Source organism: Protopterus annectens, chromosome 2.part1 (assembly GCF_019279795.1).
Source record: "Protopterus annectens isolate FY-2018-M chromosome 2.part1, PAN1.0, whole genome shotgun sequence".
NCBI lineage: Eukaryota > Metazoa > Chordata > Ceratodontiformes > Protopteridae > Protopterus > Protopterus annectens.
The window spans coordinates 690,204,986-690,226,666 of record NC_056729.1 but is presented as its reverse complement, the minus strand read 5'-3'; the positions used below and the strand labels follow the sequence as shown (position 1 = coordinate 690,226,666).

Below are 21,681 nucleotides of genomic sequence, written 5' to 3'. Positions count from 1 at the left end.
ACCCTGTAAGAGGCCTCCAAGGCCAAGGAACATTGCAAAGTATGCTTTCCAACTTGTTCAGCTAAATGCAATAAATCCTGTAACGCTTTTATTTTCCACACAATGAGAAATCAACAACATATTCTGTTTCCGTAAGCCCATGACATGCTGTTGATATTTAAGCATATGAAATTGACAGTTTAAGTCCCTGATTGCCAGGGTTGCAGACATGTGAACCTTCTTACCCCATCTATCCAGCGCAGTAGGGTTTTTAAAAAGAAACATATGGGAGTCAGGAACCCTGTAATACCTGTCTGGCTTACTACGAGCTGGAGGCAGGGAATCGGGAGGCATGCTGGATTCTGAGAAAACATAATCAACAATGTCTAAAACAGGAGGTATAGCCAAAGGCCTATGCTGAGGAAGGAGGAGGAAATCCCTAAGCCTCTTTTTGGATTCTGAAAAATCCTGACTCTCCCAATGAAAATGTTCCCTTAAGGTATGCAAAGTTTCTCCAAAAAAAAAATCCTCAGGAGGAGAAGCAGAAGGAATGGATTCTTCTGCATCAGAGTCCTCATAAGGTGAAATAGAAAATTCCTGATCAGAAGAGGAATCAGAAGAAATGGAAACCTGATCTGAACATTTATAATCATTGCCTTGCCTAGGCCTCTTAGCAGGAAGGGGTTGGGAACCCCCGATCAAGGTAATTAAATCCTCAGCCATTTTGATCATTTGCTATTTAAGCATAGGGGCCTAAAAACGTGGCCCATGCATAATTTTTTTTAGACCTAGAAATTTGTTTTGACCTTGTTGATGATGGCGTTGGTTTAATATACAAATCTTTAGGCCTGAAAACACCCTCAGAAGCCGGTGCCTGCTCAGTGGCTCCGGACCCATCTAAGGGAGAGACATCGCCGGGTTAAGTGTCTCGCGGCATATCGGACTCAGAATGGGTCTCGGTAGAGGCCTGTGAATCAAATGTAGCGGGCATCAGGGGTTGCAAAAGCGCCTCACTGAGTACCGGCGACTGGCTTAGGAGAAGCTTCGTCATTGGTTTTGGACCTCGACGGTCTGTCTCTGTCTTTTTCTTTGCGTTTTTGTTGTGAATTCCGGTAGTGGATTGCTAACCAACGACATTTCTAGATAGTTAAATCTTGAGCCAAAATATTTAGAAGCAAAAATATACTGATGCTTAATAGTGTGTTGGTTAAATTTAGCACAAAACCAACAGCAAGGCACGTTGTGGTCAGGGCCTAGGCAAGGAATACAGTACAAATGAAAATCCTTATGAGGTATTTGCTTCCCACAAGTAATACAATTATTAACTTTTACTGACATCGGTAAGGAGCAAGAAAAAGTTTCCCCAACGGGGTACTTAGCTTTAGGTTGAAGACTTCTGTTCTGAAACTTAAAAACGAAAATTTCAGGAGTCGGCCGACCGGCACTTGTGAACTGCTTCTGCTTCGGGCACCGTGTGGCAAGAAAGACTTATTAAAATGGTGTTGGCTGCATGTTTTATACCCCTGACGACCTGAGAGCAACCGACGCAGGAACCAAGACTTTGTTATTCAGGCCGACTGAGGGCAACCTGTCACCAGATTACCCAAATGTAATGACGACAACAGTGAAACATGAAGAACATCAGACTATAAATTCAAGTAAAACAAAGCTCATCCCTGTCCTTATTCAAATGCAACTTGGATCCAAGGATGGGTAATAGAAAATGTACTCCAGGATTGCCCCTTGTGCCACTAATGGATACAGGCCATTCCTAAATGCTGCATCCCTTATATGGGTCCCCTCAAATTATAGTGTGATCACATTTAATCTCACTAAGGCTAATATACAATTAACAGCCATGGAACAGGTAAGACCAATGAGGAAATGTTAATTCAAGCACCAAAATGGAAATTGGCTAATCTTAAAATGTCCTCCAAGTAAACCTATGCTATGGTAGTACATAGTTTTTAAAAACTGCCCTTTTCAGATCACTAAGTGCCCCTGTCACCCTCTGCCCCCCCCCCCCCAGTCTTCAAAAGCTTCCTGTGCTGTGCAGTAGGCTTGAGAGAATCAAAGCTTGGATCCGAAGGAGGAAGGGATGTACGATCCAAGGTTGACAGAGTGGTCAATTCTCTTGGTGGAGAGAAAGCACTCTCCACTATCTCAAAGGCAGATGGACTGGAAGAAGCTGTGGCTGGCCGTACCTGAACTGAAACTTCTAAAGCTAGCAACTCTTGGTCCTGCCCGGATCTGTGCTTCAATGAAGAAGTCAGACCTGAGCTGTCCAATGATGAAGCTCCAAGGGGCAAAGATGGCTCCAATAACATCAAAGCTGAACCCAGTCTCACGGATTCAGCACTGACTCTTCAGGTCTGAGACCCATCCTGATCCAAAGGAACTGGAGCAGAACTAGTCAGGGAGGATGTTAGAGTCAAAGACCTAGTCGTCTTCAGATCCAACAGACACTGTCTGGGCTTTTAGATCAGTGGGTTCCGAAACTGTGGGACAGATCAGAGGAGGAGACATCATCACATGAGAAGTGGATGGAAGGCTTGCAGATTCGAAGGGGGATGAAGCTGGAACAACCCCCATCTGAATCTGAGCTCTAAGGAAGTTCCTCATCATCTTATCCATGTCAGCCACTGACAGACCTAAGAGGACCTAATGGAAGAGTTGGTTGATTGGGCCCTGATACTCTCCTCAGTGTTCTGTGGAGAAAACAGGAATGGAGGCAAGGAGAAACAGGTTAAATGGTAAACCTGGGTGAGCAGATTCAAGGAGAATTAGTCAAAGGAACACTCACGTCCCAGGGTATGGGATCCAATTGCTTTCTTTCAGGATCCAAGGAAGTCAGATCTGGAGTTTTTTGAATTTTTGGAGGAGGATCTGAAGAAGATGATGCCAATGTGGTAGCCTTTGGAGAATGGGTAGGGGATCTCTTACGAGACTCCTATGAATCTAAAAAAGATTTTGCAGATTTACTGGGGGTGTTGATCCCCAGAAGAAGAAGGTGGCAGTAGCAACCCCTTAAGCACTAATTTACTACACCTATCATTAAGTGCCCTAGAGTTAAAGGCAGCACAAATGGAGTAGTTAGTATTGAGGCGGGATGCTCCAAGGCAGTAGAAGCACCCCCTGTGGGCATCAAAATTGGGAATCTTATGCCCACAGGAAGTGCACTTCTCTCAAAGAAAAAAATGTCAGGCCTTAAAAGGTACAAACAGGCAGAAGAGAAAGAATAACAAAAAAAAATCTTTACTTAATCTCAGCAGACTACAACGCCTACAAGCTCATAGAAGAGATTCACGTCTACAAGCCGATAATAGAGATCTACAGTTTGCTGCAGGTCACCCTTTCAGGACTCTCAACAAGAAAATATAAATAAAAGGGCTGCAGGAGCAAACTCAAATTATGCTTAACAACGCTGCTTTTATTTGAAAGTGGAATTCAACCCAAGTTTAGGAACAAGACATCCTAAACCTGATACTAAAACTTCCTGCTGTAGATAACAGGTTTGATCCCCTCACTCTTCACTTGGATACTGTGTGATTCTTAAGAAAGTCATTTAAAAAAGAATAGCCTTCATGTATCATCTCTGCGAAATGGCAAGTCAGAGGGTTTCATCAAGTGACCAGATTAATGAAATGAAATACAATAAGCTATGGCAATCAGAAATTCACCTTATGGACCAAAACTTCTTTAAACTGCAAGTATCTTACTTAGAAGACCACAACAGAGCACTACAATTTTTTTTACGAAGTTTATAATACAGTCATCTGTAATTCTTGTATTTTCATTTACTGACCTAAGGGTGGTTGCAGCATATCCCCATTCTTTTCACAAGTTCCAATAGGTTGAATTTCAGATGAGTCTACAAGTCTCCAGAAGTCATTCTTATTGTCACTCCCATCAAGTCGTAATCGTAGTCGGGCACCAGTGAGGCCAACAACAGACGCAATACATGTAGAGGTAGTGTTTCGGGGATCTTGGGCTTCTAGCTTCATGCCAATCTTAAATTCATTGACAGGAGGTGAATAAGACTGTAAGAAAAAAAATAAGAAGCCTTATTAAACAAAATGCATACTGAGGGACATCAAATGGCTTCAGCCATCTCTGTTGTACTAGCTTACGAAAGTATTCTCACTACTTGGCTAAAACATTCTTCTCTCTGATTCCACTATAATCATAGGTAACACTTTAGGCAATTTTTTTTTTTTTTTTGCTCTTTCTCCAGCCCTTTTCCTTTTAAAAACACAGTGTACTGTTGTACTTAAAAATTATTATTTTCAGGAAATGCCTATAATCTTTAAGTCGGTCTATAATAACTTAACAAGGTCACAGAAAGTCAGACTCTATTTTATTGTTTTTTTGTTTGTTTGTTTTCTCTTTGACCCAGCTGTCCACTGAGCATTCTCCTTTCCCCGCAAACTAAACTATTTGTTCCCCATCACCAGGCTGAGGGTCAGTTGGGCGAGGCCATCATTTAGACAGCCATGGTTCAAGATTTTTTTTCATTTAACTCCCACACTTGCAATTGACATGCTGGGGGGCAGCGGGTGCAATGGTCTGACAGTGCAGTATGTCCCTTCCGAGCATTTCTGCCCCTCCTCCTGAAGCAAGAGTAGTGGTTTACTGCCAAATGTGCCCTAGAGGGAGTGCTACAATCCCCACCCTTCACAAGAAGTGAACATGGTGTAGCTCCAGTCCCTTACCCCCCTGACTGGTTCCTCCAGTGCCACTAACTGAACCCTGGGTCATCTATGTTTCAGCCAGATCTCTATTCCTCCGAACAATGCAGCCTGGCTATAAAAAGCAAGGCTCTATGAACCCTTTATTTGTAGAATACCCTAAGGTGGGTATGAGAGCATCAAATGACAGAATTACTATTAAAATGTGTTAGTACAGGTAGAGCATCCCTAATTTACAAAGTTATGAAAATCATGCTAGGACTGATGTAGTGTAGTGGTTATGCATTATTCATCTTTTAATAGACATACTGGATAGGGTGCTGTTCCATTTGAGGACACCTCTCTGGGATGAGGGAGGAAGATACTCATTTCTCCAGATGGAGCTGACCAAAATTAATTAGACATCTTCCAAACACTTGACAATCAAAGGCACTACTAATGTCTCAGAATTAAGAAAGAAAAGAAAGGTGGCTGTACTTCAGTGAGGTTAACAGGGGAAATGGTAGAAGAACAATGGTATATTTCATGTTTCCCTATACAGTTTGTTTCCCATACACCTACAATGAAAACAAAAGAGGAACCATTTCAGGTGAGCACTACAGGAAATGGAACACAAACTGAGAAGGAATTAATGTCTTTTGGCAGATTCCCTTTACTGCTACGGTTTGGAATAATGGTTAAAGTGTTTACCTCCCAGACACACAGTGCAGTTTTTATTCTCACAACTGATAATAATTGGCCAGTTAAGGTGTTTACCTGCCAGACACAAGGTACAGGTTTGATTCTCACAACTGATAATAATTGGCCAGACCACAAGGACAGACAGCCTAGTACTTGCCCACAAACCTTTGTTAGAAATGGAGTAGTAACATTACCATGAGTAGTGCCTTTCAGATGCCATTGTTGGAAGGATGATGAGAACATGCTAGCCATGAAAATTCCTGCAATCATCATAAAAAAGAAACAGCTGTCCATTTGACAGTAGGACAAGGCAGAAAAAGGGATCCTCACTGTGATGGAGGAATTTCTACAGGACAGGTGGCTTGGATAAGCACCATGCACAACAACGTTTACATGCCGTCTTACAATGACATTCGTTAAATTAAGAAACAAGAGATTTACCTGATCTCGGATCTCCCCTCCTCCCCTAAAAACATGAACAAACCAAAAGGTTGTTGTATCTTTCGGCTTTTCCCGGTTAGGGGTCGCCACAGCGGAACTCCGGTCCGCTAATGATTGTCAGTAGATTTTTACGTGCCGAGTTGCTGGCCCTGACGCACAACCTTCAACGAAGGTACGCCCATTCATGCATGTCTCCACACAGAAGACGCTTTAGCTGAGAATCGAACATGACGTCTTACTGTGAGGCGACAACGCTACCACAGCACCACCACAGCGGATTCATGAACAAACCAAAAGGTAAACTATCAAAAAACTGACAAGAAAAAAAAAAAAAAAAAAAAGAAATAACCTAAACTCAAAAGTCATTGCCAAGCAAACTCCTTTTCAGACTCAAGTCCTAACTGAATTCTTCTAAAATTTCCAACTCGGAAAGGCAAACCACTACTGATCGCTACAGCCCATCTACCACCTTGTTTCCACAGATAAATTCAAATCCTCATCACTAACATCCCCAATAACTGTCCCAAAAACAACAACATAATCATTCTAGGTGGATTCCATTTTAATTACCCTGGCCCTCTTTCATCTGACATGGTTACTTTCCTAGCAGACCTAGGTCTCCAACTCATAAAAGAACCAACAAGACTTAACTTCAGGTCCTCCAAACACTCCACACTCAACTTGATTATTGCAAAGATATAAAATTCCATTGCCAGCATAAACATTCTGCCACCATCACTATGCAACCGTTGCCCAATCACCTTTACTGTTGTCAAACATCCTACAAAACTACCACCAATATTAAAAGCCTTCAGAAACCAGAGTGGCAGAAATATAGACAAACTCAGAACCTTTCTCATAGCCCACAACTGGAATCGGATACTCTCCTTAACATGACCTTAATACAGTAGCTGTAAGTCTTACCAACTTTCTACTCCAGCAAGAAGACAAATTCTTCTCATTTATTCACAGGCTTTATAAACCCACCAAAACTGATTGGCTATTCACTGAACTCAAATATCTTAACTACAAGGGATGAAGCACGGCAAAAATGGAAACAGATGCCCAGAACTAACAACCATTCCTCCTTTACATAATCTAGTCAAGAAATCTATCAGAAGGCATGAAAGAAATCTACAAACAAACAAATTACAGTCTTACATTCCCCTAAACAAAGAGATTAATTTATTTATAGGAAGAAAACCTCCTCATACCCCCATGTCAACAACACCATTCAATAGGTACAGCAAAACTTTTTCCACAAGGTTTCCTTAAAAAATTTAGCAATCTCCCATCAACAAACTTAACACCTCCCACAGATCATGTATTGTCCACCTTATCACCATTCATTCCACTCTTCCACTTCAAATATAAACACACCAAAGAAGTGTCTATTCAACTTGAAAATATTTCCTCTGACAATATAAACCTCGGGTTCATATATCAATGCAGACAGTGTCTATGTTTTCCTCTCACCCACATTTATAATCTATGTCTTACACCAACCATCATGCTACAGATTCGGAAGACTGCTCTAATCAAACCCCTTCCAAAGCAACCAAGCCAAAATATGCCTCTCACTTCAGTCCAATATCCAACCTCCCAATTATGGGTAAACATTTTGAAAATATAGTATTTCCATCTGCTGTCCTATAAACAACAGGGATTCTGGTCTAGACTAAGTATTATGACAGCACTTTGGTCCTAACTGATGACACCCTGTTAAACTCTGACAGTAGCCTCTTTACAGATGACCTGTTTATAGATCTGAGAAAGGCATTTGATCACATTGACTATCTTCTCCAAAACAAAATAACTGAAATTGGTATTGGTTCAGATGCTGCTCCCTGTTTAAAAGCTTTCTTGCTGACAGGCACTTCAGAGTTAAAACAGGATCCTCCCAATAAGAATCTGCACCTATTACCAAAGGTGTACCACAAAGACCTTGTCTTGCTTACCTTCTCTTCTCCATATTCAATAACAAACTTCTTGTGACTCCCATCCCCGACCTATCCTTCACACTGATGACATGGTCAATTACTGCAGATCTCTCTCACACCAACATTCAATACCATCACCAGTCAGACGTGCATGAGCTTCATCAATGGCTCATAAATCATAAACTACTTCTCAACCCCACCAAGATCAAAATTTTGTTTTTTGGAGCTCCACAAAAAATTCACCATACAACTAATTCCCTACACAACCATTCCACAGAGACAACCTCCACCTTCAAATACCTAGGACTATGTCTCAGTCAGTCACTAAACATCCATGTCTACATACACAAAGTGAAAGCCAAAATAAACTCTCTCCTCTTTTGGGCCAAAAAGATCTTTCCATTTCTATCTCAACCAGCCAAAGTAGCCATTGGCAAAGGAACTCTCCTTTCTCAACTTGAATATGGGCTCCCACGTGTTGCCTCTGCCTCCAAGAAAAACACTGTCACATTCCAGACTATATCTAACAGCATCTGCCGATTCACTACAGACTCAACTCTCTGGGACCATCACTGTATCACTCCAGAAAAAGCAAAATGGCTACTCATAAAACAAAGATCTAACCTACTTTTAGGATCCTAACTCTACAAAATACCAACACCACACATTTACTCACCTTGCAGCTAGACTTCATGGAAAAAAAAAAAAAATCCGCATACAACCTGAGATACTATTTACAAGCCACAACTCTCTTCAGCCCTAGAACCAACTGCATAATACTGCACATGATTTCTCCTCTCAGGCACCTACTCTTTGACAAGCTCTTCCCATCCACATTAAGGAAATCAACACTTCTTTCAAATTTGGAATGCAACTCAAAATGCACTTCATCTAAGCCACACGTCCATGCTTTAACAGGACACATCACCTAACCTATCTCCTTTCAGAGTATCTTCTCCTCTCTCAAGATTAACTGAAGATTAACCCACTTTAAAAACTAGTGTGTGTATATGTATATATATATATATATATATATATATATATATATATATATATATATAATAATTTGTACACTACAATCTGCTGGACTGTATATGACGCTGTGCTTGCTCACTATAATGTATTGCTCACTATAATGTATACACACATTTTTTCAGTGTAGTCAAAATTACTCTTATTGCTTACATTTCTGCATTTTTTGTTTCTGAAATGTTCATAGGTTCATAGATTAGTAATATGCTAATTGCCCTTACGAGCAATTTTAAGCCTAGCCAATTATCCCTTATGAGACTCAAACCCTGCACCTTGTCTTTGTAAGGTAAACACCTTAACCATTAGGCCACCCTCCCAACCCAAGTTTTGTACTTCACCCGGGCTGAGCATGAAATTGGTCAATACTGATCACTTTACTACCCCGGTAAACATATATATATATATATATATATATATATATATATATATATATATATATATATATATGGATTCCCTTCATAACATTGAAATATTAAAATACTGAAACTCAAAACACTGAAACCAAAATACTGAAAGCTCAAAATACTGAATACTCAAAATACTGAAACTCAAAATACTGAAAACACATATTATGCGTAAACTCATCTTAAACAACATAAATCATAACAATTTCTACCAAATATATGCAGGGTGGCAAGCCCCCCTGCACCCCCCATGTGGGGGGCTGCACCCCCCACCCCCTGCTAATTAAATATATCAACTCCAAGATTGCACATAGTGTAGTTAAGTATATTTGGTAGAAATTGCTATGATTTATGTTGTTTAAGCTGAGTTTACACATAATATGTGTTTTCAGTATTTTGAGTTTCAGTATTTTGAGTATTCAGTATTTTGAGCTTTCAGTATTTTGGTCTTCAGTATTATGAAGTTTTGTCATTTTCAGTATTATGAAGTTTCAGTGTTATGAAGTGAATCCATATATATATAAAAGGGAAAATGCCATAAAGACAGGGCAAAAAAAAAAAAAAAAAAAGAATGTGTGTGGAAACAAGCTCTCTACATTGGGGCCTTCAGAGTAAAAGAGTAGCTCAACATGGCAGCCACAAAAATATATATGAATGAACGGTCAACATTTTACCAATGTACAACCAATGCTGCAGGTAGACAGGGATAAAGCACTGACAACAGCCCTGGCAATCAGAGTTCAAGTAGCAGCTTGGCTGCTTGACACTGTTAGCAGAGAGGTTTGGTAAGGGACATTAGATGCCCACATAGTTACACTACTCCCCCAGAAGAATAGTGGTGATGCACAGGGGCAGTTTGGAGTTGGACATTACACTCACCATATCACAGACTGGTGGTAGTCTCATAGTGAGAGTGCTGAAGCAGGCATTCACAAAGGGACAGCAGTGGTGACACTTTTCTCTCACCTGCCACCCAGAGGTGGGGTTAGAACATTAAAAATGCTCCCACAACTGGGATGCTGGCAAGAGTGCAAAGTATACTCATTGACGCACGCCACCACCACCCCCCTCCCCAGGCAGTGCTTGCCTCAGTTGAGGATGAAATCCCCAACCAGAGGAATGAATGGTCACTGCCTGACCAGGAGGAGGCATAATTGTTGATAGGCACAGGGGTAAAAACAGTCTATAAAAAGAAAAGAAAAAACATATCAGCATGCAATCAACAAGGAGGACAGACAGGAAACTTAAGGTAGAGAGGTTTATATCTGAGTAATGGAAAGTAGGGATAAGATTACTATAACTATGTAAAAGGCCAGGGAGTACTAGGAGTCGTCCTGGAGGATTTTACAGGTCTGATAGGAGACTCCAGCCACACTGGCCACAAGATTTTACAGGTCTGATAAGAGGCTCCAGCCACAATCCTTTCAAGATAAACAATCACAGATCTTGAAAATTTTAATTCCAGGGGAGTTTTCCACCTCCAAACTATACAGCTACAAACTGTGACTGCTGTCTTTAATCCTAAAACAGAATATGAATGAGATGATGGACCAAAAGCTTGCACTTACGCTAAACTGCCTCTAATTCAGACAAGTCCATAAACTACAGACTGAGGGTAACCCAGAAATGTGCCTGGTGTCCACGACTTTACATTCTGCATTAAGGGACAGATCAAAAGGCTATGCTTTAGGGTACAACAGCCACCTCTTTCAACACCATCAATACCCTCTCACTCCCAACTTCATACTACTCTAATTGGAAAGTACAGTCGTGTACCCTTATCATAAATATAGATGTTTGAGTGTATTCACTGTTGCAGTCATTACATTTGGGTAATCCTGCTGGCAGGTTGGCCTCAGTCGGCCTGAATTCCAAAGTCCTGGGTCCTGCATCGGCCGCTGTCGCCCCTTCCCTGATGTCAGGTCGTCAGGGGGTATAAAAGATGCAGCCGACGCCATTTTCTTTAGTTTTTCTTACCGCAGATGTCAGGTGCCCCATAAAAGGGTAGCCAAAATTTATATACATATAAATATATGCACCAAAATAAACTTTACCTTCAACTACAAGCAAATACACCACATAGGTTATATAAATCAGAGAAGGAACGATAGGTTCCATCAGAAGAAAGGGGGCTGGCGGGTGGGTAACCTGAACTGCAACAGTGAATACACTCGAACATCTACATTTATGGTAAGTGTACACAACTGTACTATGTTCTTCGTGTTTCCCTGTTGCAGTCATTACATTTGGGTAGAGTCCAAAGCTATGGATGGGAGGCTGGAGCTAAACAGCATTAGGAGCAGCTATGAGGCCTTGCAGAACTGCAGTGGCAAAGCCTGCCCTGGATTTAGAGTAGAGTGGCAGATGATGGTGCTTCGTGAAGGTGTGCACTGAACTCCAAGTAGCCTCTAAAATCTCCTTGGTTGGTACTCCCCTGAGAAAGGCTGCTGAAGTGGCTGCAGCTCTGGTTGAATGTGGCCTAATGCCCTTAGGCACTGGCTTGCCATGGTGTACGTAGCAGAAACGAATGCAGTGGCCTATCCATTTTGAAATAGTCTGCTTTGAGATAGCCTTTCCTTGTGATCCTGCAGCATATGCCACTAGTAATTGTTCTGTCTTTCAGGAAACTTTGGTTCTGTCCAAGTAGAATCTAAGCTGTCTGTGTACATCCAAAGAATGCAGAACTCTCTCCCCTTTGTTCTGTGGATTTGAATAAAAAGTTGGCAGATGAATAGTTTGGTTAAGAGCCACACTGGACACCACCTTAGACATAAATGTTGGGTTTGTCCTCAGAGACCCTGTCTGGATAAAAAATGATAAAAGGTTCCACAGCCATGAGTGCCTGAAGCTTGTCTTGCAGAGGTTATTGCTAGGAGCAGAGCTGTTTTCCAAGATAAAAACTTTATCAGCCATAGCAGCTGGCTCAAAAGGTGGCTGGGTGAGTTTTTCCAAGACATAGTTGAGGTCCCATGCAGGCATTGGTGATCTTTTTGGAGGCCTTATGTTTTTGGCTCCTCTGAGGTACTGTTTTAGTAAGGGATGAGAAAAAATTGATGGCTCTGTATTGTAATGAGCCGAAATGGCAGAGGCATGAATTTTATTAGATGAAAAAGATAGACCTTTGTCCAGCATCTCAGTTAAGTATTGCAAAATCTGAGGAATATTTGGCACAGCTGTATCAGTTCCTTGTGCCTGGTTCCAAGCACAAAATCTCTTCCATTTTCCAGCATAAGATTTTCTAGTACTAGGCCTTCTGGCCTCCAAAATGACATCCATCACAGCTTTACTGAGAGGTGTGTCTTGTATGACTACATTATCCGCCATGCTGCCAGTTTTAAAGTCCTGAGTTGGCTGTGCAGGATCTGATTGTTTTGCTGGGACAGTCGATGAGGTATCTGAGGTAAGGTCCAGGCTGGGCATTGAGACAAGCTCCTTAGCATTGGATATCAGTACTGGCGGGGCCAGTCTGGGGCAATTAGTATCATCTTTGGCTTCTCCTGTCTGACCTTTAGGTGTACCTTGGGGAGGAGAGGCAGAGGGGGAAATGCGTATAACTGGTTTTTCCAGCTGAAAGATAGGGCCGTCCACTTTCCATGCTTGTCTGTCATAAATCCTTGTGCAGAATCTTTTTAGTTGGTAGCTGTGAGGGGAGGCAAATAGATCTATGTCCGGGCATCCCCATTTCCTTGTTATCATGCTGAAGACTTGTGGATCCAGTTGCCACTCGTGGGGATCCATGAGGTTTCTGCTTAGGTCGTCTGCCAGAGTATTTTTCCTTCCTGGCAGGAATTGTGCCTGCAGGTGTACTTGGTAAGTCAATGCTGTGTCCCACAAAGTCATGGCTAGTCTGCAAAGAGGGTAAGAATGAGTGCCCCCCCTGCTTGTTTATATACCACACGACCATGGTGTTGTCTGTCTTTATCAGTAGTTGTCCTGGATGAAGTAGGTCCTTGAAGGCTATCAGGACATTTTGAACTGCTAGCATCTCTTTTTGACTGATATGTAGATGCATTTGGTTTGAGGTCCATGTGCCCTGAATGCATCTTCCATGTGGGCCCCCCAGGCATAATCTGATGCATTGCATCCGTTGTTAGTGTTTGCCTGGCTGGGGGTAATGTGAATGGCTGTCCCTTGTTTAGGTGACAAGCCTTTGCCCAAGATCGAAACTCCTGTTGCAGGCAGGGAATGAGAGTAATCACAGTTTCCAGGCTGTGGCAATGTTGAGTCCAAACACTTTTTAGGTACCACTGAAGTTTCCTCGTATGCAGTCTTGCATATGGAATTAGTAGGATGCAGGATGCCATGAAGCCCAAAGCCTGCAGAATTTTTCTTGTGGATAACTGGGCCTTTGTTGCCAGCATTTTGAAATAGGTAGTCAGTTGTCTTTGTTTGTCTGGCGCGAGATAAGCCATCTGGGCAGTTGTATTTACGCTTGCACCCAGGAATATTATCTCTTGAGAGGGTACTAGTTTTGATTTCTTTTCATTGACTGTGTACCCTCGGCATTGTTTGCTTGAATTAGACAGTCGTCCAAGTAAGGATATATTTGTATTCCTCTTTGTCTGTAGAATGCAATTACTGGTGCCAGGCACTTTGTAAAGACCCTGGGCGCAGTAGATAAGCCAAAGGGCAGTGCAGAGAATTGGTAATGCATTGAGCCAGCCTTGAATCTAAGGTATCTTCTGCATATTTGTCTGATTGGGACATGCAGGTATGCCTCTTTTAGGTCTAAAGTCACAAGCCAAGCGTTCTTGCCCAGCATGGGCAGAAGCTGCTGCAAAGTCAACATCTTGAATTTTGGTATATCCAGGAATGTGTTCAAAATAGATAGGTCCAGTATTGGCCTCAAGGCCTTGTCCTTTCTGGGTACCAAGAACAGTCGAGTAAAATCCTTGCCCCTGCTCTTGCTCTGGTACTAGTTGAATGGCCCCCATGTCCATGTGGGATGAGACTTGTTTTTGTGCCTCTGCCCATTGATTTTTTGGCAGATCTGGCCAGCCATTTGGCTCTGGCAGGGTATGGAAACGGAACTTGTTGCCTTGTGACACGATATTTAAGACCCACTTGTCCTGGGTTATAATGTACCAAAGTGCTAATTTTCCCCCTAAGGGTGCTGCCTGGAGATAAGTGCTTGGTGCAGGCAGGGGGAAGTCATTGGGACTGTTTCCTGAATGGTTGTGATTTGTCTTCTCCAACTTTGGAGGTAGAAGCCCCCCATTGTTTTGAGCGGAATGAACCTTGCGCCTGGGATCTGCCTCTAGGGCGTCTGGGTCTGCCCCTGTGAGGTCTGTCTGACACAAGAAAGGACCACTTCTATGTTGGCCAGTGTCTACTAAACCTAGGTGGCTGTACTAGTAAGTAATCTTTGACCGTTTGCATAGATTTAGATTTGTCCTCCATTTTCTTTAACACCTCTTCTGCCTTAACACCCAACAAAGTATCATGCTGTAAAGGTGCATCTAATAATTTAACTTTAACATGATCAGGCAGATTTTGTTCCTTTAACCAAGCATGCCTCCTAATTACAGAACCTGTAACTGCGGCACTGCAGGAGGCCTCTAAAGAATCAAAACCACATTGCAAAGTATGCTTTCCAACTTGTTCAGCTGCATGCAATAAATCCTGCATTTCCTTGTTTTCTGCACATTCAGAGTTTAACAACATTTTCTGTTTAGGCAATGCCATGACATGTTGCTGATATTTGAGCATATGAAACTGACAGTTTAAGGCCCTTATAGCCAAGGTAGCAGATGTGTAAACCTTTTTCCCCCCATCTATCCAGTGCCCTAGAATCTTTGGCAGAGGGGGTAAGCCTTTTTCCAGTGGAAGCCTTAACTCCTTTGGGACTCTGAGAAATAGTTTCTGGATCTGCAGCAGGGTTTTTAAAAAGGAATTTATGTGAGTCAGGAACCCTGTAATATCCGTCAGGCTTATTAGGAGCTGCAGGTAAGGAGTCAGGGGTAAGACTAGACTCCGAAAATACATCATCTACAATGTCTAACACAGGTGGGATGGCTAATGGTGTTGAGGTAGTAACAGGAAATCCCTGAGCCTCTTTTTAGATTCTGAAAAATCTTGGCTCTCCCAGTGGAAATGCTCCCTCATGGTAAGGTTTCCCCAAAAGAATAGTCCTCTGCAGGAGAAGCTGAAGGTATAAATTCTTCAGCATCAGAATCCTCATGGGGGAAAGAGAATATTCCAGATCAGAAGAGGAATCAGAAGAAATGGAAACCTGATCTGAAGATTCACAGTCCGTCTCTTGCCTAGGCCTCTTATCAGGAAGGGGATGGGAACCCCTGATCAAGGTAATAAAGTCTTCAACCATTTTGAGCATCTGCTTTTTGGGCATGGAGGCCTGTCCACGTGGCTCTTGAGTTTGCTTCTTTGCCTTTGAAGTCAGTTTAATGTATAGATGTTTAGGTCTGAATACACCCTCAGAAGCCGGTGCCTGCTCAGCGGCTCTGGACCCATCTGAAGGAATAGCGTCCGAGGCTCCAATACCTTGAGTTTCCAGTGGCACAGCCAACTCCACGTGGGAGTCGGTAGAGGCCTGCGACTCTAAAGTAGTGGGCATCAGGGGCTGCGAAAGTGCCTCACTGAGAACCGGCGACTGGCTTAGGAGAAGCTTCGTCGGTTTTGGGCCTCGGTTGTCTATCTTTTTCTTTCTCTTTGCGTTTTTTGTGAACTCTGGTAGTCTGATGGCTATCCGACGGCATTTCTGGATAATTAAACCTGCGTCAAAAATAGTTTAATGCAAAATCATACCGACGCTTAATAGTGCATTGGTTAAATCTAGCACAAAACCGACAACCTGAAACGTTATGGTCAGGGCCTAGGCAAAGTCCTTATGAGGTATTTGTTTTCCACAAGAAATACAATTAACTTTTTCTGACATCGGTCTGGAGCAAGAAAAAAGTCTTAGCTTTATAGAAGACTTTGGATCTGAAACTTGAACTTGAAAATCTCAGAAGTTGGCCGACTGGCACTTGCAAACTACTTCTGCTTCGGGAACCGCATGGCAAGAAAGACTAAAGAAAATGGCGTCGGCCGCATCTTTTTTACCCCTGACGACCTGACGTCAGGGAAGGGGCGACAGCGGCCGACGCAGGACCCAGGACTTTGGAATTCAGGCCGACTGAGGGCAACCTGCCAGCAGGATTACCCAAATGTAATGACTGCAACAGTGAAACACGAAGAACATCCTAAAATGTTTCTGAGTATTACATCCATGGAGATTACCAAACAAATATGTAAGGCCTGAATTTCAGAGGGGTGGGTGCTTCAATTGTGAAAAAACACTGTCCAAATAAAGAAGAAACTTTCTATGTTCTCATGCAGTGCCGACACCACTAAATATTTTGCAGCCTCTCTCAGCTGGAGATATTGGCAAAACTTTAATTAACTGCACTTTTTCTGCAAGTTTGGATAATTGATTTTTGCCTGTTTCCCTGCTAGTTTTAGTATATGTCTGCCAGTCTTTGCAGCCCTTCTAATGCATAGTTATTCCACCTTATTTTTACCCCTCCAATCATGACCTCGGTGTGGCTTCATGGCTGAGAAGAAGCACACCACACATGCCTAAGTACTGATGCCTTTGTCAGTGCTGCCACCCTCTGGTGCATGTTACACAGCACCATGGGTGCCAACAGATATAAGCCATGTATGCAACAGCACACACTTTTCATTTAAAAATTACTATTATGCAATGAGATATGCTGGAGTTCAAATAAACATGGCATACTTTTCAACATTTATATCCTAGCTAATATGCTTTCTTAAATGCCTTTTTTCAGACTGCTGGCTCACCTAAGTGAGGTTTTTATTTATTTATTTATTTATTTTGCAGTAGAGAAAAGGTACACTGTTTAGAAGCATGCATTCTTTAGGACTGGGGGGCTATACCTGTGGTAGGGAAAGAACCTCGGTTCTTGAAATTGCCATACAAATTTACAGTTGCCAAGCACATATATAGTTACAGCACAAAACTCCAGGCTACCTCCTTATTCATCAGCTCTATCTTTATAGCACAAGAAGTACAGTTGTGTAAGCTGCAATTACCATGACAGCAGAGGTTTGAATTTCTAACTACTGTAGTAGTCTGGCTATCTGGGTTGCATTCTGCCCAGGGTACAACTGGCCCATCTTCAAAATCACTGGCTCCCTCTCCACCTACATTGCTAACTGCTGACTGAACAAGCTCTTGGAAGGAAATCAGCAGTGAGTGTGTAAACAACATCAGGACTTTATTGCTGAAACAAAAAGAGAAAACTTACTCAACATGAAACCTTAAAAAGATATTAATATATAACTTTTTATCCCAACAACTAACTCCAGAGAAAAGAATGGAGGGAAGGTGTAGCTACTGCTGTAACAACGAATTCAAACGCCTACTTTTATGGCAAGTGACTATATGCTTATCATTCTCATTGCTTAAGCAGCCTTTGGCTATTTGGGTTGATTACCAAAGAGAAGAAATCCAGTTTGTAATGATTTATAAAAGTATGTACATAGGACTATGCAGCTGCTTCTAGAGTCCATAACTTTCTAATACATCATTGAAAAAAGACAAGGCTCTGGGGGGGAGACTCCAAATTCCCCCCTAAGTTATATATAGCAAATACGTGGTTGCACAAAATGCAACTCCCATTCGCTGAAGGGTTAACCTACCATGAATAGTTGCAACTCGTATACTATCTTGCAGATGTCAGAGCAATAAACAAGTTTCTACCAAAAATTAACCAACGGCAGCTTGAACACCTAGTTCAAATGTAGGCAGAAAAACTTTTCCAGCAAAAAGATCTCATGTTTCCTATACAAGAACTAACCTTAAATTTCAACAAAACAAACAACTTTATAGAAGTTACAGTAAAGTTTGAAAGAAAGAGGAAGCTCTATGGGTAGACAAGCTGAAAAAAACAAGCTATAGTTTAGCAACTCTCACAAACGTTTCAGAATAAGATGTAATAATTCCTGATACGGACTGAGTTAACAGGTGGGATACCAACTAGAAAACCCTTTCTAGTGGTTAATATATAATTTCCTTGTAGCAGGAATTCTTGCCTCCTTTAGTACCTGTTGCATATTCTCATGAGAAAAGCACCTGAAAGGAATCAAAACTGAATCACTCAAGTAGTCCGTTGTTGAGATTGGGATGCATCAAATTTCCCTTGTCTTGTGTGAGTAGATCTAATCTGTGAGGAAGCTTGTAGCAATTGCCCCTGGCCAATTCCATAAGAAGATAGTACCAATGCTGAATGGACCAGAAGGCAGTCGCTATAAAGATTTTTGGAGAGGCGTCCTGAATCCTCAGGATTGCAAGACATTACTAGAAATGCCTAAATGAACATTCCTGACCAGGGGAATAAAATGGACCGGTTTCCTAGGCCTGTCTAGAATGAGTTCTGGTGCAGAATTTATTAGTTGTCTGTTTTGAAAGGAGGCAACTGGATCTATTTGAGGTTTTTCCTACAAATGGGTCACTTTCTGGAAAACTCTCCCATACAATTTCCATTCAGGAGTGGCTGTTCTGGTCCTGCTTAGCTTGTCTGCCACTACATTTTGCTCTGATGGAATGCAATATGCTTGGAGGGACAAACAATGCTGAAGTGCCACCTCCTAAGCCATCATAGCCAGCCTGCACAGGGGACAAGACCTGCTGTCCCCCTGTATATGTATCACATCACAGTGGCGTTTGTCTGTAATCATCTGTAGCCCAGGAGACCAAAAAAGCTGAAGATATTTTACATCACAGATCACAGCCAACATCTCTTTGATACTTATGTACACTGGTCTATTTGAGTCCCACAGGCTTTACACCTTTATCCAAAAAGAAACCGTTTCCTAAGCAAAATCTGAAGAAACTGTAGTTACAGAAAAATTTGAGATAGAAGGAAAAAAAGGAGACAACTGGATTCTGAACAATTTGTAGTCTTCCCCAGTGCTGTTCCCTCTTGATAAAGCCCAAAATTGGAACATGACATTTGAGAGGATGAGAATACTGGGTCCACATTTTTTATTTTCAAAAACCATTATTTCTTTTTCATGTGTAATCCAGTGAAAGGAATCATGATAATCATGGAAGCCATGAACCCTAGAGTCCTGAGTTATTCCCTGGTTGAAATTTGAGACCGATAGGAAAAGCTCAGGAATGTTTCCAGAAAGGAATCCACCTTTTCTTGAATTAGGAAAGCCTTTTGCAGAGGCAGCCTAAAAGCACAATCTTGTGTGATGGAGTCAAGGACTTCTGAACATTCATCAAGAATCCCAGACTGGTACGGAGTGAAGAAAAAAAAGTTATGCTCTTACCATAGCATTCCATCTGTGTTGTCTATCTTCATCTATTCTTGACAGCTGGGTTTCGGTTCTGATCCTCGGAACCGGTTCAGCAGTTATGCAGCTCACGCAGCCAAAAACTCTCGAGCTACGAGTCTACTCACAATGCCCCGCTCTACATTACCTCAGACTGAGTTTGCACACTTATACAAAAATAGAAGGAAACTAAACTAAATGAAAAAGCCATGTCCAAGGTGTGGCCTAACAAGACACCCAGGACAAAGTTTTACTCCTCCAGGAATCCACAGGAGGGGGAAGGAGGGTGGAATGCCAAGAACAGATGAAGCTCGACAACACAGATGGAACATTATGGTAAGAACATAACTTCTTTATCTGATGTTGTCAATCTTCATCTATTCTTGACAGTTGGGACAGAGTCCCCAGCTACTTTACATTCTGCCTAGCCCTATGGAAGGATATTCCTGAGAACCATAGAACCAAAGGAGGCTCTTCCCTGGAATTTGTAATGAGTAATAAAGGTACAGTGGCTATAAAAAGTGTACACACCCCTGTCAAAATGCCAGGTTTTTGTGATATAAAAAATGAGACCACAATAAATTATTTCAAAACCTTTCCCACCTTTAATGTGATCTATAACCTGTGCAATTCAATTGAAAAACAAACAAACAAATCTGTTACGGGAAAAAATATAAAAAATAAAAAGCGTACAGTAAGCTGGTTGCATAAGTGTGCATACCCTTAAACTAATACTTTGTTGAAGCACCTTTTAATTTAATTACAGAAATTAAAGAGACTCTGATTAACCCCAAATAAAATTCAGCTGTCCTAGTAGGATTTTCCTGACATTTACTCAATTGACTGCTACAGCAGTCTTTTGTAGATAAAATTTTAGTTCATGTTTTAACAGTTATTTTTGAAGAATGCTTCTTATGCCGACAGTGAGTGAGTTCCAAGCATGGGCTACAGAGTATTTGTAAAGGGACTTTCCAATATTTTTATTGGGTTTGTATATGTCAAGGAGGTGTTTGTTGGTAGTACGGAGGTGGCAGTGGGAGTTATAGTATCAGACTAGATTAGAGACAGGAAGAGGGGTCATTCAGGATAGAATGTGTTATATGAAGTTGAGGAAGAATTAGTTGTTTAGAGAATTCTGGCCACTGGAGTATCTTAAGGGAGAGGCAGTTGTGGGATTTATAAGGGAGACTGGAGGCAAATCTTGCTACTTTGTGATATGTATGCTCTAGTTTGGTGGTAAGTGATGTTTGAACATTAGTAAGGACAGAGGCAGCATAAAGAAGGCAGGATAGGAGGAGGGACTGAGCTAGGGAGGGTTTACAGGAGGGTGTAGGGCGCATCCAAGCGTGTCATTGAATTGCAATACCTGAATCTGCTGACATGGTCACCCCTTCAGCTCCATGTGCAATCAGCCTCATGGAAGAATTAAAAATAGACTCCAGGGTAGCTAACTAGGAGGCCACTTTTTCCTGGACCCCCTCAGATATAGCTCCTGCTGGGATATCCGATAGCTCCTGAGCAGATTCCTCTGGAACCTAGCGAAATGTGCCAAGAAATTCAAGGACCTAAGGGTGAAGGTCGATGATGCATAAACCTGCTTTCCAAATCTATCCATCGCTGTAGACTCCCAGTTAGGGGGATGAACAGAGGATTTCCTCAGCTATTTCCTTTTTAGTAGCAGCTGCCAGCACAATGGCATCTAGTGCTAACCTTTTTGCCCAATGCTGGTGGCCCTCAGCAGCACAGTATTTTATCTGGTCTCCGGGGAATTGGTTTTATGGAATCAGGGGCCTTCCAAGACCACTGAGCAATCAACTTAATGAGATCACGAGTAGGAGGAGTCACCCAAGAAGTAGAGGGGTGAGCTCTGAAGGCTTGGACGTACACAGACTCCTCAGGGGTAGGTTCTTTGAGCTTCCAGTTACCCCTCTGTTTAAGGATTTTTAGAATGTCTCCAAAAAAGAGGTCTTCTGGAGGTGACTGGGGGGAGCCTTCCCAATCATTGAAATTCATGTCCTCAGTGACAGACTCTTCAGGGGAGTCCAGGTGTTTCATCTTACACAGCTTATTCCGAGGGGGCTCTTCAGTGGGAATACCTGAAGAGGACTCGGAAGAGGGGTGATCCTTAGTCAGAATATCTCTTGCATCCTTGGAGCTCACTGTCTGGGCACAGAGGTTACTGGAAGCTCCGGGTAAGCAGGAGTCATG

The 21,681-nt window shown here is 42.1% G+C and overlaps 1 protein-coding gene across 3 annotated transcripts in view; it reads right to left on the bottom strand.

The window, feature by feature from the left end:
• SCMH1 (Scm polycomb group protein homolog 1) overlaps positions 1-21,681 on the bottom strand; it is a 1,495,203-nt gene that overhangs the window by 1,197,342 nt on the left and 276,180 nt on the right. For all 3 annotated transcript variants that reach the window (XM_044062427.1, XM_044062428.1, XM_044062429.1), the window contains one exon: positions 3,785-4,019. In XM_044062427.1, coding sequence (XP_043918362.1) covers positions 3,785-4,019 — 235 coding nt within the window. The remainder of the gene's footprint in view (positions 1-3,784; positions 4,020-21,681) is intronic.